The sequence below is a fragment of the Schistocerca piceifrons genome, chromosome 6 (genome assembly GCF_021461385.2).
Source record: "Schistocerca piceifrons isolate TAMUIC-IGC-003096 chromosome 6, iqSchPice1.1, whole genome shotgun sequence".
Classification (NCBI taxonomy): domain Eukaryota; kingdom Metazoa; phylum Arthropoda; class Insecta; order Orthoptera; family Acrididae; genus Schistocerca; species Schistocerca piceifrons.
The window spans coordinates 175,681,895-175,706,549 of record NC_060143.1 but is presented as its reverse complement, the minus strand read 5'-3'; the positions used below and the strand labels follow the sequence as shown (position 1 = coordinate 175,706,549).

The window sequence follows — 24,655 nt, the reverse complement described above, 5'->3', positions numbered from 1 at the left end:
AAATAGCATTAAGAGTAAATGATACATTGGTGACAGATGTGTATAGTGTTGCAGAACTTTTTAACAAACATTTTATAACTGTTACTGAAAAGATGGGGTTGTCAGGTTCGGTAGATGCTGCTATGGATTACCTTAGACCAGACATTTCAAGTAATTTCCATAATATGAATTTGACCCTCACTACCCCAACAGAAATAATGTCCATCATAAAATCTTTAAAATCAAAAACATCTAGTGGGTATGATGAAATATCAACAAAGTTAATTAAAGAATGTGATTCTGAGCTAAGTAACATATTAAGCTATCTGTGTAACCAGTCGTTTATCAGTGGAATATTTCCTGAATGGCTGAAATATGCTGAAGTTAAGCCACTGTTTAAGAAGGGAGATAAAGAAATAGCATCAAATTTCCGTCCAATTTCACTGTTACCAGCATTCTCAAAAATTTTCGAAAAAGTAATGAACTGTCGTCTTTATAACCATCTTATCTCAAATAACATACTGTCAAAGTCACAGTTTGGATTTCTAAAAGGTTCTGATATTGAGAAGGCTATCTTCACTTACAGTGAAAATGTGCTTAATTCATTAGACAAAAAATTGCAGGCAACTGGTATATTTTGTGATCTATCAAAGGCATTTGACTGTGTAAATCACAATATCCTTTTAAGTAAACTAGAATATTACAGTGTAACAGGAAATGCTGCAAAATGGTTCAAATCTTATATCTCTGGCAGGAAACAAAGGGTGTTATTAGGAAAGAGCTTGATACATGTCTATCAGGCATCATCCAACTGGGAACTAGTTACATGTGGGGTCCCACAAGGTTCCATTTTGGGGCCCTTACTTTTTCTTGTGTATATCAATGACCTTTCATCAGTAACATTACCAGATGCCAAGTTTGTTTTGTTTGCCGATGATACAAACATTGCAATAAATAGCAAATCAAGTGTAGTCTTAGAAAGATCAGCCAATAAAATATTTGTGGACATTAATCACTGGTTCCTAGCCAATTCTTTGTCACTAAACTTTGAAAAAACACACTACATGCAGTTCAGAACTTGTAAGGGGTGTCCCAAGAGTATATGTCTAACATATGATGACAAGAAGATAGAAGAAGTGGACAGTGTTAAATTCTTGGGATTACAGCTTGATAATAAATTCAATTGGGAGGAGCACACCACAGAACTGCTGAAGCGTCTTAACAAATCTCTGTTTGCAATGCGAATTTTGTCAGACGTAGGGGATATAAAAATGAAAAAGCTGGCATACTATGCTTACTTTCATTCCATAATGTCATATGGGATTATTTTTTGGGGTAATTCATCAAGCCAAGCTAAAGTTTTCCGGGCACAAAAACGTGCAGTAAGAATTATATGTGGTGTGAACTGAAGAACATCCTGCAGAAGCCTGTTTAGGGAACTAGGGATACTAACTACAGTTTCCCAGTATATTTATTCCTTAATGAAATTTGTCATTAAAAATATATCACTTTTTCAAACCAACAGCTCAATTCATGGAATCAATACTAGAAATAAGAATAATCTTCACAAGAATTTAAAGTCACTTAGTCTTGTACAAAAAGGTGTGCATTATTCAGGAACACACATTTTCAATAACTTGCCAGCAGCCATAAAAAGCTTAACAACCAATGAAATTCAGTTTAAGAGAAGCCTAAAGGATTTATTGGTGGCCAACTCCTTCTACTCCATTGATGAATTTCTTAGTAAAACCAACTGATTTGTATATAAGTACAACATAACTTCTGCACCATTTCAGTGCAGTAATGTGTTCATTGTAAATAAGTATTACAGTAGTTGTATTACATGTTTATTACCTTATAAATAAATAAAAAACGTTTTTTATTTTAAATTCAGTGCATTAGTATTTGTAAAATGACTCTTAGTGTTCATTAAAAATGACGATCATTCCACTTGGGACCTGTGGAATGGTACATTAGTTTATTTGTTTTAGTTGTAAATATTTGTCATGTATTGTTGTTTTTCTGACATGTTCCACATCTAGGAGGACCTCCTCACTACGGATCAATTGGAATGAAAGTAAATCTAATCTAATCTAATCTAACACACCGTCCCCACATCCTCCACTCAACGGTTTCTCCTTTCTCCATCCTGTCACCCCCTCCCAATTCATGTCCCCATATCAGCTTCAGTGTGCACCCACTCCCACCGTTTTTGATGACTGTGCACCACATAACAAGTTGTGCACTTACCGCCCCTCTTTCTTGCATTCCTAGGTGGCCAACTGTCTTTTCTTTTTGTGTGGGACTATCGATGACTCAATGCTTCTGCTTTTCAGTGAGTGTTCACCTTCATTTCAAAGTATTTATACAATCATGGATATACATAAAAAAATTGTGATACTGACACATGTATGCTATTTGTCACTGAAAGGCAAAATTAAAATAACAAAAATAATCTGATTCTAACGAAGCTTTACATGTGTTTGCTTTGGTCACATAAAGCTTGTATTTAGTTACTGTGATGTTTCTGTAGGAATTATGGTGTGTTGGAAGTACATAACAAAGTCTTGTAAGATATTAGTTTGTTTTCCAATGTTAACAATACTTTTATGTAATGTGGAAGCTTATTGTAAAACATTCAACCTGCTTCCATAGAGTCCTTATTTGTTAACACAATGACTGCCATGATGTCAGAACAGAATGCAGCAGTGGTTCGTGACTGACACTGTGTGGCCTCCGGCAGCCACACACTACATTATCTTTATCACAGTACATACTGCAGTATTGTGTATTAATTTTTAATTCTTGATTTAGTTGGTGCTGGTATACAAGGTACCGGGTCGATTATCCTGTTCAACATCTCAAGTTTTGTTTTTTGCAACTTTACATGCCATACAAAGATAGACTGCACTAAACGAAGTGGAGTGTGTGGCTGCTGGCAGGCGAACCTCAACAACTGTCTGAAGCAGTTGAAGAAGTATGTCATGAAGCCTGCCATTCTCTGATGAGAATTAAGCCTACAAAGTCGAATATTATCAGCAGAGAGATGGTGGCTATTCGGGACCTAAGAGTGTGCCCCTGAGATTGCTGTCTTACTTACTGACAAAGGCAATGCTACTGTTGTTCTTTCACACGACTTCATTGAGAACATGCAAAGCCTGCTAGATGATATGACTTCTGCAGGAGGATCAGTTCTGACCCCACAAAGAAGGTGGAGAACAAGACTGGAGCTCTTCTCAAGGACGTAGATTTACCAAAGTGTGGCACTGAGGAACTGCTACCTCAAGGATCTGAACCACCAAGACTTCATGGACTCATGAAAGTCCACAAAGATGGAGTGTCATTGATTTTCATTGTCTGCACCATTGGAGCAAATACATATTTGTTGGCAAAATACCTAATGGGCATACTAAACCCTTATGTGTGTAAATGCCCTCATCACATTCACAATTCGGTGGATTTTGTAAAATGCATTGAGAACTTCAGAGTGAAAGACTCAGATATACTGTGCCTTTATAAGAATCATTAGAGCATATTGGTCAGAAATTTGATGAGAAGACCACTAACCTTTTCAGGCACATCATGACACCATATATTTCATGTTTAATCGAGAATACTATGAACAAACAAAAGGAGTCTCGATCGCCAGCCCACTCTTGCCTGTGATCACAAATTTGTATGTATATGGAGCACTTCGAGGAGGAAGCCCTGGTGTCACACAAATGGAAACCCATGTGTTTTTCTGTTATGTGGACAACACATTTGTCATCTGGCTCAATGGAAGGAACAAACTCCTTGACTTTCCAACTCTGTACATCCAAACATCAAATTGACTATGGAGACTAAATAAGATGGAAGAATACCATTCCTGGGTGTCATGGTCAAGATAAGGGGTGATGACACCCTTCGGCTCTGGTGTGTATTGGAAGAAAACACACTGACCTCTATTTACACACAGACTGTTGCCACCATCTTTCGCAGAGGAATGGGGTAATAAAATCACTACTAGACAGGGTGGGCACCATCTCAGATGCAGAGTGTCTGCCCTTTAGCTGGAACACTTTAGAACTGTATCCCCCCCCCAAAAAAAAGGATACCCAGAATGACAAATAAGGAGTGCTCTCCACCCCCCACAACAGTACAACCTGTGGAGGTGGAAGAAGTCGCAGAGGAAGAGGCGGCCACTATAAAATGTGAACATTACTGGGAAGCATCAAAGATCATCTCAGTTTGTGGAAGGCCAGTGTATACCAGATTCTGTGTCAATGTGGAATGACATAAATTTGACAGACAGTGCGCAATGTTGAAGACTGCTGCCGAGAAAAAGATTGTTGCCGAGAACACCAGAGGCACACTTAACTGATGTGTCCCAGGAAGTCAGTGGTTGCAGAGCACTGTATTTACAAAAATCACATGATCATGTACTGACATAACAGAATCTTGGCACAGACTTCCAAATATTGGGATAGTGTCATTACAGATGTCATAGACATTTGCACCAGGGACAGTCTCATCAACTGAGATTGTGGCTATAATCTTACCATGGTTTGGGAGCCAGCGTTGATAGTAATTAAGAAAACTCTCAGCAAATGAGCGGCCAGAGTGGACAGACAACCTATAACAATGCTACCATAGACGGCGAAGCTTGCATTTTTGTGACTGCTGACATGTGGCCATGGCTGCACACTATAGGGAATGGCTAGTGCAGAGAGGAGATAGAGTTCATTTGTGTGTCCTCAAGAGCTCAGTTTGTCAGCTCACCTGACAATGGCGACATGTCTGATCACCGAAATATTGTGTCCAATGGACAATATGAACTTGCAGTATACGTATGGACTGTTCAATCAACAAATTTGCTAGAACTGAAGAATCACTTGCATTTTTTCCGTCCTGCAACACCCAATTTTCCCACATTAAAGGGTAAAGAATACACAGCACAAATGTGATGTCTGAAAGCATTCCTGCATTATCTGTAGTAATGTTGATGGACTGTAGAAAAATTAAATCAGATGATGCCGAGGGAATTAAGACTAGGAAGTGAAGCACTGTTGTGGATGAATTTTACTATTTGGACAGCAACATAACTGACTGTGGCAGAAGTACAGACGACATAAAAATGCAGTCTTACAATGGCAGGAGAAGCTTTCTGAGAGGCAAACATGTTAGCATCTAATTGATGTTTAAATGTCTGTGAGTTTGCACTGGAAGTATTTGCCTGGAGTGCAGCCTTATGTGGCGGTGAAATTTGAATGTAACCTTATAACTGGACTGAAATGAGGATGATTAACAAACTAGGAGAGAGTAGCAGCTTTTGAAATTTGGTGCTACAGAAGGATGCTGAAGATTAGATGAGTAGACTGGACAACAAAACTGTGCTGAGTCAACAAATAAAGTTGTTACTGAATTGGACAGGGGAGAAAAGAAATTTGTGGCACAACTTGACTAACAGAAGGGATGGGCTTGGTAAGAAGCATGCTGTGGAATCGTGGAATAGTTAATTACGTAACGGCGGTAGGTGCAGTGCAATAAAAATTGTCAAATGGATGTAGGATGCAGCACTTACATATAGATGAATACCCTTGGATAAGATATATTAGGGTGGAGAGCTGCATCTTTAGACTAATGTGACAGTAAAGTTAATGAGTACACTCTCACTTCCGCCTTTTTTTTATATAACAATGAATGTTATGTATTCTGATGGTAACTGCTACAGTAAAACACTTAAGTCAGTCCAAATTTGGTCATCATCTTCAACATCATTAGTAACTTGACATTCACTGCTGAATAAAGGTCTCCTCCACACATTATAGTCCAAAGCTACACATATGCACATTACTCCAGCACATATTCTAATGTCATTTTCAGACATTCATTTATGAAGGGTGTGGGCAAATAGTAGCCTGTGGGCTGCATGTGCCCCAGTAATGCTTTGTGTGGCCCACGTAGTAAGAATTTTTATGTAACAATTTGTATCTTTTCTGAAATGCAAAGTTAACTAATTAATGCGTGCAATCATTTTATAGGGTGTGGTCCTGCACTAACCTCTGCTTCCACAAATTGGCTCCCGAGCCAAAACTATTGTCCATCCCTGATTTATCACAGCTTCCCAGTCTTTCCTTACCTCTTGGAAGCTACCAAGATAGTTTACAGTCCTTTTACCATCTAATTGCCCAACTAAGAGGTCCACCCAAATCAATTTAATTTCCATTACAGCTATAATTACATCATCATCCCCCAGTCGGTTCCTCGATTCACTCCAATACTCCACAACAAGCGTCACTTCACTACTTGTTGGGAAACGTTCAGTATTTTGTTTCCACAATGAAAGTCTCTCTCTAACTGCTACAAGTCAAAACTAGAAACATACACTGACTAAACATTCCTTTGCAGACATGCAAGCAGCTTAGTTCTTAAAACTCGCCTGTTTACTGTCAGCACTTCAGGCTGTTTTAACTCTTATGTTTATTTCTTTTCTTGTCAATTCAGGCATAATCCTCAATTGCTTGAAATACTAAAAACTTCTCAACTGGTTCATTGTAAATTTTTACTAAACAAAACAGTTTTTGAAAGGTGGTTTTTCACACACAATATCATGATTCACTAACACTCTTTCAGTCTGTGTAGTTCAATAAATGAATCTGAAACAGATATCACCACCACCACCTCCCTCCTCTTCCTCCTACCACAGTCCTGTTTCATATGTTATGGTTTTCCTAATCTTGATATGCCAATTACTTCTTTCATGTGCATCTTGTTCCACTAGTGCCACTGTCTTCTAATTCTTCAGGACACACGTCAGCTATGCAGTTAGAGGCCTGTCTCTCCCACCCTTAGCTTTCCACCACTATAAGTAAGAGAGGAAGTGGTAGACCTCAGGCACAAGTGTCTAAAAGAACATGAAACTGTGACTAGTTACTAACAGAGCAAATGGTGCTTCAAAATTAGCAAGCAACCTGAATGTAGCAAGATTGTGTAAAGGGGAGGGGGAGAAAAAACCTCTCTGTAACAGATTCATTTCTTGACCTTTACAATTATCAAATGTGTGTACCATATTTCCTCACTGATAAATTACACTATGTGTTTCTGTTTTGTTGCTGATATTTCTTAGTTTCAATTGTTTCTCTTATGAAATTTTCATTTTACTTTCTCATATTTCCTTTGGCACATTTTCAAATCGTTTTGTTCATCTCAGCATGCTGCTATCATCATTTGCTTTCAACCATGATCTTTCTTTAATAGTTGCCCTTATTCCTTTTGAAAGTCTGTCTTAATTTGCCATTTTCGTTTCTGTAATACCTTTTGATAGTTCACTTTCTACGATGCAGAACTTCGTAAGGGCCACATGGTAAATGGGCTCCCACACTTTGGTTGGAGTTTGTAAATAGAACAGAATTCTGATGTCTTGCTTAATTAAACATTCAGTTCAAATACTCCTGTTTACTAACAAAACATTTAGCTGTGATTGTTGCTAGCTGGCTTGGACTAAAAACTGACACACACACACACACACACACACACACACACACACACACACACACACACAGAGAGAGAGAGAGAGAGAGAGAGAGAGAGAGAGAGACTGATTAGGTGTCATAAGCACAAATCCTACCAAGTGTTTATTATTAATACAATGTACAGATTAAGCTTATAAGTGTTTTGCTTTTACTTCAGATTGAGCTTATAAATATTTTGCTTTTGCTAAAGTGTATATTGACTTTTTCTGCATCCCTGAAGGATCTACTTCTAGATGGGATTATTAAACATGGTGGATGGATGAATAAATTAATGAACAACAGTATTGTCATTGTTTGTTTGTGGGGTCAGTTATTGCCTGACATGGACACTGGATGACTAGATTACATTAGTTCGTTTATTGTATCTTTCAGTCATCTATCCCCCTCCCCACCCTCTCTCTCTCCCCCCTCAAAACTCTTGACATTATCAACATAAGGTACAGCTACTTTAAAAATAGTAAATTAATGAAAAATCTACACTCCTGGAAATTGAAATGAGAACACCATGAATTCATTGTCCCAGGAAGGGGAAACTTTATTGACACATTCCTGGGGTCAGATACATCACATGATCACACTGACAGAACCACAGGCACATAGACACAGGCAACAGAGCATGCACAATGTCGGCACTAGTACAGTGTATATCCACCTTTCGCAGCAATGCAGGCTGCTATTCTCCCATGGAGACGATCGTAGAGATGCTGGATGTAGTCCTGTGGAACGGCTTGCCATGCCATTTCCACCTGGCGCCTCAGTTGGACCAGCGTTCGTGCTGGACGTGCAGACCGCGTGAGACGACGCTTCATCCAGTCCCAAACACGCTCAATGGGGGACAGATCCGGAGATCTTGCTGGCCAGGGTAGTTGACTTACACCTTCTAGAGCACGTTGGGTGGCACGGGATACATGCGGACGTGCATTGTCCTGTTGGAACAGCAAGTTCCCTTGCCGGTCTAGGAATGGTAGAATGATGGGTTCGATGACGGTTTGGATGTACCGTGCACTATTCAGCGTCCCCTCGACGATCACCAGTGGTGTACGGCCAGTGTAGGAGATCGCTCCCCACACCATGATGCCGGGTGTTGGCCCTGTGTGCCTCGGTCGTATGCAGTCCTGATTGTGGCGCTCACCTGCACGGCGCCAAACACGCATACGACCATCATTGGCACCAAGGCAGAAGCGACTCTCATCGCTGAAGACGACACATCTCCATTCGTCCCTCCATTCACGCCTGTCGTGACACCACTGGAGGCGGGCTGCACGATGTTGGGGCGTGAGCGGAAGACGGCCTAACGGTGTGCGGGACCGTAGCCCAGCTTCATGGAGACGGTTGCGAATGGTCCTCGCCGATACCCCAGGAGCAACAGTGTCCCTAATTTGCTGGGAAGTGGCGGTGCGGTCCCCTACGGCACTGCGTAGGATCCTACGGTCTTGGCGTGCATCCGTGCGTCGCTGCGGTCCGGTCCCAGGTCGCCGGGCACGTGCACCTTCCGCCGACCACTGGCGACAACATCGATGTACTGTGGAGACCTCACGCCCCACGTGTCGAGCAATTCGGCGGTACGTCCACCCGGCCTCCCGCATGCCCACTATAGCCCTCGCTCAAAGTCCGTCAACTGCACATACGGTTCACGTCCACGCTGTCGCGGCATGCTACCAGTGTTAAAGACTGCGATGGAGCTCCGTATGCCACGGCAAACTGGCTGACACTGACGGCGGCGGTGCACAAATGCTGCGCAGCTAGCGCCATTCGACGGCCAACACCGCGGGTCCTGGTGTGTCCGCTGTGCCGTGCATGTGATCATTGCTTGTACAGCCCTCTCGCAGTGTCCTGAGCAAGTATGGTGGGTCTGACACACCGGTGTCAATGTGTTCTTTTTTCCATTTCCAGGAGTGTACTTCATTGTCCTATGTTACCTAAAGTTATACAACACAGTGATATTTACATAATACAATACACAATGTGTCTGTTTACAATGAATTTCCATGGAATTTACAAATGTTCACTACAAAAAGAAAAAAAGAACAGGTTGAGTAATAATATAAGTAGAAAGTTAAGCACTTATGTCATTGAAGAACCATTGTTGTATATTTTTTTAATATTCAGTGACAAACCTCATTACAATGTTACACTGGTAATAAGTTTACACTAGGCTACATATGCATGTAGTAGGTCAGCATGAGAGACAATCCAGGTGGATGACTGCAGCCACCAAGGCATGGAGTGTGATGCACTGTCTTGTTGGAATTGCAGAAAGATGTGTTGCCTGTAGTTTTGACAATGCAACTCTTGCATACTTGGAAAGATTCTGGCAGGCAAGACATGGGGGCTCCAGCACTCATGATGGCTGGCTATGCAGGCAAAGAAATGGTACCAGCATTATTACTTACAAACGTCCATGCAAAACATAAATAAAAAAGTTGTGGTGGTCTTCTACATAAAAAAATCACCATAAAATTCATAGTTTATCATCAGAGCACTCCATATTGTTTTAGTGCGCAGAAGCTGAATGCCTACATGCTACTGTTTGCATACTTAACTGTAAATATAACAATCTTGATTATTAATTGCAGTGCAATCACTTTCTACTCTCCACTTCTGAAAACTCCATTAATTCAAAATGGTTCAAATGGCTCTGAGCACTATGGGACTTAACTTCTGAGGTCATCAGTCCCCTAGAACTTAGAACTACAGGGAAGGTTGGCTAACTAACCTAAGGACATCACACACATCCATGCCCGAGGCAGGATTCGAACCTGCGACCGTAGCGGTCGCGCGGTTCTAGACTGTAGCGCCTAGAACCGCCCGGCCACTCTGGTTGGCTTCCATTAATTCATTCACTCATACTTTACATCATGTATATCATTTTCCAGCATAAAACAATGGAAAATCCAGGATGGATTAACGACAATATTATGATAAAACTAGATTGCTACTCCCACATAGAGGAGATGTTGAGTTGCACACAGGCACAAATAAAAAGACTGCTATACGTGTGAGCTTTCGGCCAAAAACCTCTTTCCAATGTAGAAACCACACACACACACACACACACACACACACACACACACACACACACACACACAGGACCACTGTCTCTAGCGTGCGCACTTATACAAATGTATGTATGTTTTCTAAATTAGGAGGAGGCCTTTTGGCCAGAAGCTCACATGTATAGCAGTATTTTTGTTGTACCTGCCTGCAACCCAACATCTCCTCTACATGGTGAGTAAGTAGCTGTCTATCTGTTTCGTAATATCATCCGACATAATACGTAGTCATTGTTCCACGTAACTCTCTCTGCAATGTCACAAGAAAGGATGAAAAATTAATATTAAACAGTAACATGTATTATACAACTCCTTTATAAAATCTACCTATTGCTGCTCTTAACATTTCCATTCACTCACAATATCTTTAATTGTATTGAAACCACTAGCACTTCCTGGTATGTCCTTTTTAATGGCCTCATTACCTTTGTAATATTACTTTATATTACTCATAGAATGTGTGCCATATGATTTATCACATATAATGTGCACGATAACAACTGCATAGTAATATACCCATGATGTGGCGAACAGATAGTTCCTCCTCCTTTTATTATCTTCTGCTTCTTCCACCTTGCTTTCTACAGCATTTCTCACCATCTTTTTCCTCTTCATTTATTGTCTTTCTGATTTCAATTTCGTTTCTCTTGCATCTGTCATCATCTTTCCTCTTTTTCACTCATTTATTTATTTTCTTCTTTTGCACCTTGTAATTGAATGTGTTGATGATACAGGAATTTTTATTCCAATGTGTCATGAACAGTGGTCTGTAGCAAAGAATGTCAGATCACTATGATTTTGCCATCCAGTATTCTTTTACCTCAAGGTCTATGGCAACTGACCTGGCCAAAGATAAAGGGTATGGTCTGATGCTAAATGGTTCATAGTCTTTCAGCGGTAATACACACTCATATCCCATGATTAAAGTGGAGTCCTTTCCAAATGAAGTGTAAAATATATCAAACTGAAAATGGCCTTCCCTCGTGTTTGCAGGGAAAACTGAGCTTTTGATTAATTTCTCTTCCAGTTAGCATTTTTGTTTGTTTGACCCTCCTTCAAGGCTTGCCCAATTTAACACTGTCAAAATGTCTCCCATTGCAGTTGCAATATCATCTTCATTTGAAACAGTAACTCAATTTTATATCTTCATTACTGTCACTCCATTTTACAGCTTTGTTTCTTAAATGTAATTTTCTTCTCTTCTCCTTCACATAGCATAAACTATGCTTTTGGGAAATAATTTTAGCTCTGCTTGTATTCAATCAAGCACAAAAACTAAAGATGAGACACTATGAGGATGTTTTGTTCAAATTAATATTATGGACTGCAAACCTCAGAGACCTTTATGCTTTTATTTCCTCCGTATCATTACCAACAGCACTGCTAATTCTGGAATGTTACACAGGGAAGGTTGGCTATTTCTGCTAGTTACTGACAAAATTACAATAAATGGCTGACATCTCACTTGTTTTATCAACACATTACTGGACTATCAACACATTACTGGACAATCCTATAAATTCAGTTTCCATACCTAACATCAACCTCTTGGTAGAATAAGTCTTCCTGTATTTTTTTGACCTGTCTTAATGGTCCATTCTGAGCTGGGTCTCAGTCTAAACCTCCACCAATTTAAATATATGCTTCCCAGAATGTTCCACACACACTGTCTTGTATTTGCACTCATCTTGTGTAGGTTATCCTCCCTTTCAATGCCTATTCCATGTTAATCTATGCCTCATTTAATGTTCTCTGAAAATAGTGAACTTCACATTTCCAGTGTCCCAGCTATCTCCTTCCTCAGTCCCAGTCCTTTTGTTTGGAAATTCTCTTCTCATGATTGACAAAGTCTAGTGTATGTAGCAGTAAATAAATGTCTTCAGTATATCTACACAGAACCATCACTGCTAAAATCTATTGTGAAACAAAATTATCAATTAACTTTTGGTCTTTCACTGGATCCTCAGATACACATTTTTGTGCTAATGTTCTTTTACATACTATTTCATGTGCCACAGCTACATAAATAAAGTACTGGATTTAATAATTTTGACTTCATTTCCCAATGTTTGATGGACAACCAGTACTGGCACAAGAATACCTCTTGTCACTTGTGTGGTTAACTTTTGCAGTTTTGAAACTGCACAAATTTGCTTCTTCCACAGATATCCAGAAATCTAACATCACAATCTGAGGATGGTGCTCTTATATTATTCTTACTTTACAATTCTGTTCTGTTACAGCATGTTCTGGATCCCTGCCCTTACGTTTTGCAATCTTCAACAGATTTGCACATGGACTTCCTCCCTTTTGTTCTCAAATGGTTCTCATCTGTTCCCAACTTTTTCCATAAAAGGGATTACATCTCTGAAACTTGTACTATCTAATCTGACAAGTTACCCAACATCATCTGGAAATTTTGATTTCTTTCTGCAGTAACCATCTTGTCACACTCTTCCACAGCAATCTCCTCTGAAACCTTTCTATTTCCTTTGGCTCTTAACAAATTTCCTTTTGTACTTGTTCCTGTTCTACACCTACATTCATTAAGTCTCTGCCAAGTACTGTGTGAAGCACAGCAGAGGGTACCTTCTACTGTATCATGTATTAGGGTTACTTTCCATTTCATTCACATATGGCGTGTGGGAATAATTATTGTTCAAATGTCTCCATGTGAAATTAGCCCATCTTGTGATCATGGTCCTTATGTGAGTGGCAAGGGGTTGTAGTGTAGTCTTAGGTACCTAACTGAATACTGGTTTTAGAAAGTTGGTAAGCAACTTTTCACAGCACAGTGAACCAAGTTTTCACAGTTTTCAGCATTTCTGTGACTTTTCCCCATTGATTTGGATTAAAAAAATAATCTGTGATAATTCATGCTGTCCTTCTTTGTATAAACTCAATCTACAGTTTTAGTCCCAATGGATATTACACTCAAAATATTTTGAGATGGGTTATACCAGGTATTGTAAACAATCTTCTTTGTAGACTTACTGCAATTTCTCAGTATCCTCCAATGGACCAAAGTCTGCATCTGCCTTATCTATGACTGAGTCTATATGGTCATTCCATTTCATATCCCCACAAATTGTTAGAAACAGAGTATTTACGTGTTAGTTGACTGACTAACTGTGTCTCGTTGGCACTGTAGTCACAAAATACTGGGTTTTCTGAAATGCACAATTTTACTTCTCTGGACATTTTAAAGCAAGCTGCCAATCTCTCCACCATTTTGAAATCATTTCAAGATCTGACTGAATATTTGAGCAGCTTTTTTCAGATACTACATTATCACCAACAGAAAGTCTGAGATTACTATTTATATGGTTATTAACATACAACACAACCAGCGAGAGTCCTAGCACTATTCCCTGCTGCACACTTGAAGTTATTTCTACACCAGTCAATGACTCTCCATCCAATATAGTAGTCTGCATTCTTCCTGCCAAAAAATCCTTAACCCAATCAAAATTTTGTATGATACATCACATGAGCAGACTTTAATCAATAATTAGTAGTATGAACCACACGCTTTTCAGAAGCGTCCAACTAATAGCTTTAATTCATGCTTTTCAGAATGTCATGTGAGAAAAGGACAAGTTGTTCATGGAATCCATGCTGGTTGGCATGAAGGAGTCATACTGTTTGCGATACTTCATTATATCTGACTTTGGAATTCTCTAGAACAGATGTATATCAGTAATACTGGATTGTAGTTTTGCGGATCAGTCCTGCCGTCCTTGTAGGACTACTGGGCATAGTTTTTTGTTTGAGTTATCTATGGTATATTATAGAAAAAGAATATCTAACTCAGTGGCAAAAGCAGTGGTGTGCAAACAGCTAATGTGCAGGTGATTTGGGAGCCAGCCACAGTCTACATGATTGTACTGCCCTTTTTTATTACTTAAGTGACAAGCACATACACAGAAGGCATGCATCAGGGCAACCTGATGGGTAGCCTATTCTACCTACATCTGTCCACAAGTGAGCTGATGGGTGACAGTAGTAAATCTGATGAGCTCTTGTGGTCCCTGGTGAGGTGTTGGAACAACATACTCTACTACAATGAACCACTATCTGAAAAAAAAAAAATCTGCACAAATTTTGGTATGATTTCAAACTGGTGCAAAATTTGATAACTTGTTTTAAATGTTGATTGATTCCAGTTGTGATTAACTGATGTTATAAAGCATACAACGTAGGGGAGTAATTCTCGCTATGTCTTTAGTATTCACTAAGCCACACATGCATTCAGAGTTCCGAGTTTTTAGAGTTCAGCGCCTCAACAACAGTGAGGTCATACATATGGAGTGCAAGCTCAGATTTCAAAGGATAAGGAAGAAAAAAGGCTGTACCCTTTTCAAAAGAACTATCCTGGCATTTGCCTGGAGGTATTTAAGGAAATCACAGAAAATCCCAATCTGGACAGCTGGATGGGGATTTGAACAGTCGTCTGGACTGGCAAAACTGGGTTGCTGAGTTGGGAAATGGTAAGTGCCACGAGCCCAATGTAACGCCACCAGCCCAATGTAACCGTAAGCTCTGCACATGCTTTGGTGGCCACTGTGCGATGCGTTGGGTACAACCTGTGTGTGTGTGTGTGTGTGTGTGTGTGTGTGTGTGTGTGTGTGTGTCAGGGGGAAGGTGGGGGGCTGTCTCTAGGCGAACTTCTATATTTCTAGCTTCTCATGGGAACACTATGCTTGTCGCAGCTTGAAAGGTACACTAGGCTTACTGAATGTCACAGACATGGCAAGATTTACTCCCATAAAGTATCCTATTATTGCAATGCCAATGAATCAACTGGAATCAGTCAACTTGTATGAAAACCCAGGGGCAACAACTTTTAGGTATATAAAATGGAATGATGTAATAGAGATCCATCATAGGTAAAGCACCTGACAGACTTTGGTTCATTGTTAAGATACTTGGAAAGCGTGATCAGCCTAGAAAGGGGATCGCTTAAGAAACATCGAATCAGTCCACCCTGTCCTAGAATATGGATTTTGTGTGTGGGGCTCATTTCAATTAGGCCAACATGAAATGTTGAACGTATACAAAGTAGGGCAGCATGAATGGTACAAGGATTGTTCAACCACAGAAATGGTGAAAACCTGATCGTGGCAATTACTTGAAGATATAATCAACTATTCTGTGAAACTCTACTTATCAAATTTCAAGAAGCAGTATTAAGTGAAGAATCAAGGAACGTACTACAGACACACTCCCATTTATTGCTCCCATAGGAACTGTGAAGATATCATTAGACAAAGTGCAGTGCACATGAAGGCATTTAAGCAGCCATGTTCCATATACAAATGGAATGGGAGGAAACCCTGCCATATAGTGGGAAGTGCCCTCTGTCATGTATTTCAAAATGAGGTGGCCATCTTTTTCTGTTCCTTTGTATCTCTTCCCCACTATTTCCCATCCACTGTACTTAGCAACCTCTCAGCATTTCTAGTGGCTTCACTGAGCTCGTGGTTGCACTATCCGATTTCTTTCAGTCCATCTGTTAATTCTGACAGACACATGTTCCACGACATTTCTGTTGATTTCCTGAATCTCCTATTGACTGCCTATTTCAACCTTTTTCATTGTGTCAGCCAGCTTGATGATGAAGTGGCTACTTTTTTAAGTTGGTCACAGTCATTGTTACACTTGGAAACTGAGTAACACATCACATAAAATTTTAAGGGTTTGCTGTGAAAAATGTGGTCACTGCCTACTTCATGTTTGGTTCCCTTTAGATGATATATTGCTATGTACGAAATGTAGCTAACATATCAAAACATATGAAAATTTCCATCACTATTGTGGATGACATCTTGGTGTGCAGCTACAGTGCATTTTATTATGTTGATTATTCATTCAAGATGTTTAATGAATAAAAAAATGGAAAATGCAGGATGGAATATAACAATATTATGAAAAGGATAGTTGGTACTCACCACATAGCGGAGATGCTGAGTCGCAGATTGTGCCTATCTGTAACTCAGCAACTTTGCCCAAGTAGCAAATATCCTTCTCATAATATTGTTTAATGAATACTCAACATAAATGAAAGTGCAGTGTGAGAAAGTTTGTAATATTTCACATAAATGCTGGAACATTACAAGCAGTTGCAGAAACAAATGTAGGGATGTGTTGACTAAAATGGGTCCTACTTTGGAGACCATCACAAACTGAGTAGGTCTGCTATGTAAAAAAATCTGTCTGCAGTTTCTTTTGTGTTACATTCTAATAGGATGCTTTCTGGAGACCATGAGAAAAGCTTGCAGTTCATCTACTTGTTAACTACAATTGGTTTTGATGAATCTTCTCACAGTATGAGTACAGAGTTCCAAAAACCGAAAAATGGGGATTCACTAATACACCAGTACAAATAGATAATCTCTTTGAGTGTTGAAGTATAATTTTTTTCCTTTGATACTGAATCCACAAGCATATATAGGTAATTTACGATCACTTACATTAAGACTTCCTACCTCCGAAATTATATGATGTTCAGACAGACTAGTTCATAAATTTTCCTCTAGTACTTGACAGGCTTGCTTTCTTCTTTTTTTTTTTTTGAAGATATTAACCACTCTACAATACTTGTTAACACCACAGTATTCCGATGAAGCAAGGTGATTTCACTTGTTTTCTATCTAAGGTGTTGAACTGAAATTTTCTGTGAATTTCATTTCCTTTAATAACGCCTTCTTGAATCTGAATTCAACGTAATAAAGATGTCTCCCCTGACAATGTCCCATTAACCACAGGAGTTTGCTTATACATAATCATCTGACAATATAGCTACTTAAATTGTATTACTTGTCCTCCACTATGCACCATTTACTTTTTTCCATAATCGGTTGTTTTCACTACATGGGAACATTTATTGACTTAATTGAGTTTGATCTAAAAAGCCTTTTGTGAATTAGTATTTTACTTTCTTGCTCAATGAATTGTGGAAACTTAATTACCAAGATCAAATTGCACGAATAAATATTCTTAAACTGTTTTTCCAGTTAATACCTTTTAGTGGCTCTAAACAGCTTTGTAGTACATAGCGTTTGCAATTCACTGGTATCACGTAGAGACATGAAGAACAAACCTTACAGTGATACAACAACTTGAGCAGTTGTAACTGCAGTATCAAACATGTCTTCGTCGATAACACATGGCGCTCCAGTCACATCTCTGTGGTACTCCTCCTGCCAGTATGCCTCTATTAAGTCCCGCTCTCTCCAGCGCTCACCGTCTCTGAAAAGTGGAGCTACAGACACCACCAGAAGACACTGACTGTGCATCAATGACTGCATTAAATTGTTCTGATGGCAAGTCTAAGATGCTGCACACTGAGTTCTGCCCCCCTCACCCTCAGATCGATAGAGCATGACACTGATAATATTAATAGCTGGCCAGTGATTGTAACCTATAACCAAGCAAACAAGTTTGTATAAAGGCCAATTCAGCGGTTGATCTATCACAGCACCACTGAATGTCTCACAGCATGCTCAAAGCTATGTATTTCACATGTATCAACTTTAAGATATTGAAAATAAATGTGTTATTCATTTCGTAGATGTCTAACGTGTTTGGCTTCTGTGTAAACTACGGACACAACAGATGCACCTGAAAGTAAAAATTCCACAAGTGAGAGTTTATTTTGAACACACAAACCTTCAGACTCCATGACACACTAGTCCATGGAGATTTTTTAATGCAACAATCGTGTTAACCATACAAGAAAAAAATAAACTCAAACAAATGAAAGTCAGGCTCCAGTGTCTGAAGACAGTAGCCATATGTGTAAGACTTTGCCTGTGTGTATGTCTTTTTTATTTCAGAAGACAGTGTGTGCCCGAAAGCCACCTCTCTGTGGAGAGTGGCAATCTATCCTTTTCCTTTGTTATTTAAAAAGAAAAAGTGGGACAAATATTGGTGGAGGAGGTGGTAAAGTCTATGAAATTCCCAATGAGATTAGATAAATTTGAGTACTACCACTAATAATAATAATAATAATAATAATAATAATGAATCACCAGCAATTTAATTCAAGCAACATAGCCATCTACAAAGATCCCTCATGGTGGTCTATGTTACATTAATTTGACAATAGTTGATTGTTTCTTCCACATCTTTACTACATGTATGTATGACAGTGCGGTATATAGGATGGTAATGGCCGATTTCAGGAATAAACGATCCTGTCTGGAAAGCAAAAAATGATTGGGTATGCAGACTACCACTGACCTAAAGGGTACAGAACGGTTGACAAGCACATGAAAGGTGTACATAACCACTTCCTATGTGTTTGAACTACTATTCTTTACAGCAAAATAGTTTAAATATTTGATTTTGTGTGTGTGTGTGTGTGTGTGTTTTTCACATGTCCTCCTATCAGCATGGCATTTTAGGTGATAAGTATGGGACATCCTCTCCTCCCAATATTTCAATATAAAATTATATTACTTCATGTTTGATGGCAGTGAATGACAAATGGGGGAAAAACAAACTTAGGTAACAGCAGAATGCAACTCAAGAATTACAAATGCTTCCTCAATATATTAGTGGATATGCAAAAAATGTGTAAATAAAACGCTACAAACTTATTTAGACAAAACTGTCATGTTTAAAATAATTCCAGCAGAACATAAATACATTTATGTTATCTGGCGTTCAGGTAACAAATATTTTAACAGCAATGTGAACAGATAAGAAATTCTTCATGCATGCGTAACCTTTCACTCACACTCTCATATCTCCTAGTCACACATGCCTGTCACTTTCACAATCACAGAATCACTTTCCTCAGAAAATTCTGTTAACAAAAATGAACAGAATTCACAGCACTGTATCACATCACATTCCTTCCATATACACTGTCTGCTCTTAAATTGTTCCTTGAAAATAATTCAAGTTTTATCCTTGTCTCCACAGTGTGCCTTGCAGTCAGCGAAAAAGACGAGCAAAATCTCGAAGTGCATGTGAAACAGCTTTTGCTCCTTCCGCCCTGTAACAAGATACACACATTTTATCTCCTCGTATCTGAAAATGATTAAAGAAAGAAAATTTGCATGCTTCAATGCTTCTTACCTTGTCAATGAACGATGGAAATCAAGAAGTTGTTTGGGTGTTGCTGTAACACTGCCCCCAGGATTATGCATTGGCAGAGCCTTGACCGCCTCTTCTAACCACTGACCAACAGCCTGATGATCACAAGGGACAGTGAAATTTTGCTGTTATTATGTGAATTTTTTAATTCTTTGCCTTAATAATGAGTGATATTAGCTGTTCTTGTTCTCTCTCTCTCTCTCTCTCTCTCTCTCTCTCTCTCTCACACACACACACACACACAATCACACACACACACACACACACACACACGTGTAAGACACCCAAATACAAAGAAGGACAATGTTCTTTTTTTTCCACATTCATAAATAGCTAACAACTATTGTGAAAGAGATCTACGGGAGGAGTAACTATTTAAATGGTTCAAATGGCTCTGAGCACTATGAGACTTAACTACTGAGGTCATTAGTCCCCTAGAACTTAGAACTAGTTAAACCTAACCAACCTAAGGACATCACAAACATCCATGCCCGAGGCAGGATTCGAACCCGCGACCGTAACGTTTTTGCGGTTCCAGACTGCAGCACCTTTAACCGCACGGCCACTTCGGCCGGCGTAACTATTTAACAATATGCCAATAGCAAAATGAGTGATAGGCATTTACTGGCAAAAGACTACCTCAGACAGCAGTATTTTATAAGAGAGATTATCAACAAATTATGGAAACACAGGGCTTTAGCCAATTTTCAAAGCACCAATTATTGAACATAATACATTATATGATAAACAATAACCTGCAGTGTAAGACTACAGCAGTTTTATAACAACAATAGACAGCAGTTTCCACTTTGAACCTATTGTGTCTTTGTTCTCAATCGAGATGAATTCTCCGAATAGCATCTCTTTTAAATTGATGCAAATTATTTTTCTTTAATTATAAGAATGTGTGGTGTGTGTTTCCTTTAACTATTGCCTTTTAAGATAACAGGTTTTTCATTGTGAAAATGTATGCTTAATGATAAAAAAAAATTGTTAACAAGGGATCATCTTAATTTGCAAAATAATTTATTAATGAATATGTTATTATACACTTCTACACAATCAAAAAAGTCAAGTTAAGTTTAATAGTGAATACATCACAGAAAACATAAAAAACAGATGGAACTGCTGTCTAATGCCGATGTCCAATCAATTTGCATGACGTTGTAGCATTGATTTTATAATCATCACATGTCCATAAAACTTTTCCAAGAAAATAACTACACGCTAACAACTGGCCACCTCAGTAGTGCTGCCTGATGTAGCACATAACTGTTACCTACAGTAACAAGGTTAAAATAAAATTACTACAGAATTCATTACTCACTCCCACACAATTGTTTCCCAAGGCTCGTACAAACAGCTTTATTGAAGATTTAATCATAATGTCACTATAATTCTCATGGCAAGAAAAACAGAGAACCAACTTTGATCACAAGTTTACAGAAAATTCTTCGGCAAAATGACCTTCAGCAATGTGCATGTCTGAGCAATGATCTCAGAAGTGAACTGTGCCAACATATAACACTTGTTAGAACTGTTGATGCTATAACTACTTAGCATTCTAATTGCATTGGAGAGAAAAAAAAGGTTCTACGAGTTTCTCTCATTAAATGATAACTTTTCTCAACATTTAGTGTTTCCTGAAGCTGCCTAAGCAATCTATTTTAAATCCTGAACACCTCAACCCCGTCCCTCTCAAAATATGAATTTACAGCTTTAGGAGGGAGAATTTTTTTGGCAGTACAGAGTGCTGGACACAAACACAATCTGTAAGAAGCTCTGAATCATGGATGGGCAGACTGATATTTTGGGCTCTCAACATCTCATTATTCCATTCTCATACATGTTGTTATGTTTTCTACTGAAACTGTAGAACAAAGTAGATAAAAGGCTAGCTCTGCACTACAGCATTAAATCTGTGCTCTATTTTCATGAACAAACCATGAGAGATCTGCAATTTAATTTAACATTCTATTTTTGGTTACTGTAAGCCGCAACCTGTTAGGTTAATTTGTTTTAATTGGTCTTGTATTCCTGTGAAGCAGTAACTTTGTGTACCTCCTATTCGATTTTTCTTGCTGTTGCGCATGCACACTTTAATAAATTTTAAGTACATACACTCACTCAGCTTCTTTAATACATGAGTCAAGAGAAATTCAGACACAAGACATACTTTACTCTAAACATTCTTTATTGTTTACAATTTTCTCCTTGTGCAACTGACTAACATTTTACCCATTGTACAGAATATGGAAATACGTCTTCTATCATTTTTTCTTTCACAACTTTCTGGTCCCTAACACTCATTACAGAAATTTTCTAAACTAATTACATTTGACAGTTCACGTTGGTGTGGTAATGTAAGATATTCCTTGTCTTCTGTGTTATGTTTGCAGCTATATAATGACTCTTAATAAGAAAAAACTGATGTCAACTTTGGGGTCTCAGAGATGCAAGCATTAGCACAGCGTGATTTACACACACACACACACACACACACACACACACACACACACACACACACACACACACACACAAAATCAGTGTTACATCTGCATATTTTGCTCTTTTCTGTGCCAAAGTTAGATTCATTAAAGGGCAATGTAGATCATTTTAACTTCTAGTTTTGCACTTGTCACTATCTGTTACTCTCAAATGCAGATGGACTACTGATAAATTTTGTAAATGAATAAATGCATTCTGAGGCTGTGGTTAATACTCCCACCTGCTTAAAATGATACCTGGAAGATGTATGTGAGTGAACTGCACACATAATTCTAATTAATTCCTTTTGTGCATAGTTAGTTAGTTGTGTGTTCCATTGATCAATAGCACGAAAAACCGTTATGATGTGGAACGTGTCAAATGCACAAGAAATGCGCCGCCCGCCCCCCCCCCCCCCCACTATAGTGTTACACCTAAATATCTCTATTATCTATCCCATTCCCTTAAATGGCACAAAATGCGTATATTATATCTCCAGATTTATTTGCTCATATTCAAGAATTCATCTATGGTATAGAAGGAGTTGTCAACGAGGTATGATTTCAATTTGTTCTTGAAACTATTACTGCTGTCTGTCAGGCATTTTATTTCATCTGGTAATTTATCAAAAAGTTTTATAGCAGCATATTTTACCCCTTTCTGTGCCAGAGATAGGTTAAGTAAAGGATATTTTATGCCTCAGTAATAAGTTACCCCAAAATATTATCCCTCAACACATCAGTGAATGAAACTGTGTTACCTTACTGATTTTTATGCCTCTGAAGTTGGCAATTATTTTTATGACCAAAGCCGACAAATCTAAATGTTCTAGCAAGTCTATTATAGAGTTTTCCCAGCTGAAGTTTTCAACTAGAAACTTACAATTTTTACCCTGTTTATTATTTGGTGCACCAAGTTAATAGCACGTGGATATTTCTGACTGCACGTAACTGGATGTTCTATATCCCCCCCGTCTCCCTTTCCCACTTCAAAGTTTAAAGTTACACCATTTGTGCAAAATCAGTCAGTAACTCTGATGCACCAGAGGGGCCCCTTCTGTAGGCTGAGAAGTCACAAAAAAGACCTATCCCAACACTCTCATGACAGTATACTTTCAAAGCGTTCGGTTTTCGCAAAAGTTAAGCCTGGTGCCATTTTAAAAGCTTCTTGGAGAATACAACAACAGAGACAAGTCAACTAAAAAAAGATAATAATGTTGTGATTATAGGTAGCAGCAGCAGCAGCAACAACAACAACAACAACAACAACAACACCACACATAGAAATGAAAGCAAGACACCCAGAGGGGCTCCTTCTGTAGGCTGAGAAGTCACAAAAAAGACCTATCCCAACACTCTCATGACAGTATACTTTCAAAGCGTTCGGTTTTCGCAAAAGTTAAGCCTGGTGCCATTTTAAAAGCTTCTTGGAGAATACAACAACAGAGACAAGTCAACTAAAAAAAGATAATAATGTTGTGATTATAGGCAGCAGCAGCAGCAGCAGCAACAACAACAACAATAACAACAACAACACCACACATAGAAATGAAAGCAAGACACCCAGAGGGGCTCCTTCTGTAGGCTGAGAAGTCACAAAAAAGACCTATCCCAACACTCTCATGACAGTATACTTTCAAAGCGTTCGGTTTTCGCAAAAGTTAAGCCTGGTGCCATTTTAAAAGCTTCTTGGAGAATACAACAACAGAGACAAGTCAACTAAAAAAAGATAATAATGTTGTGATTATAGGCAGCAGCAGCAACAACAACAACAATAACACACATAGAAATGAAAGCAAGACACCCCCCTGTGATGTTTTCAAAACGTATTGCGAAAACTACTTCGTACAAATGCTGTTATCACAATCATGCTAGTGCAACATGGTCTGCCACAGATGTCTTGTGTAAATCAAGAGATTCCGTACTACAATTCTGAGCTAAGGAAACTGTGTGATAAGTTTACCTATGTGCATAGGTGACTTTTAATACAGACACAAATTCAAGTAGTACAGTCAACTTGGAACTCAAAGTAATGTATTAAGCTCACACAATCTTTTAAATATAGTAAGCTCAAAATATTAACACCCTTGAAAACATAATAGCAAATGAGAAATGGGATTCTATAGATCAGGTGAAAGAGTCTGATGACAAACAGAATAAGTTCTACTCAACTCTGTTGAGTCGTTATGAATATTGTTGTCCAGTCACAAAAATGAAGAAGGTAGCTAAGCACTGCCAAAATGGAAGTAATCTGAGACTAAAACTGATTAGGCTCTGGCACAGTATACATGATCTAAATACGCTTTATAAAGCCACTACTATTCAGGTTTTTAAGGAAAAATGCAATTGGGCATAGCAAAGTTTTAAAACAAACTGCTAACCTGAGGAAGCAGATTAACTGCAACACAACAGAACTGTCTGACAACATAAGTAAAGGATCTTCGGAGCTGATTGAAATGTGTAAAGGTCCCAACAACATGAACACACAACCATTTAGGAAGAAAAAAAAAAAAAGGTG

General features: G+C 38.7%; 1 protein-coding gene across 1 annotated transcript in view; it reads right to left on the bottom strand.

Moving 5' to 3' along the window:
* Positions 1-19,146: 19,146 nt before the first annotated feature.
* Positions 19,147-24,655, bottom strand: part of LOC124802585 (transportin-3) — a 202,926-nt gene continuing 197,417 nt past the window's right edge. Inside the window, exons 17-18 of the mRNA XM_047263458.1 lie at positions 19,634-19,746; positions 19,147-19,550 (exon numbers count right to left, since the gene is read on the bottom strand). Coding sequence (XP_047119414.1) covers positions 19,490-19,550; positions 19,634-19,746 — 174 coding nt within the window. The 3' untranslated portion in view covers positions 19,147-19,489. The remainder of the gene's footprint in view (positions 19,551-19,633; positions 19,747-24,655) is intronic.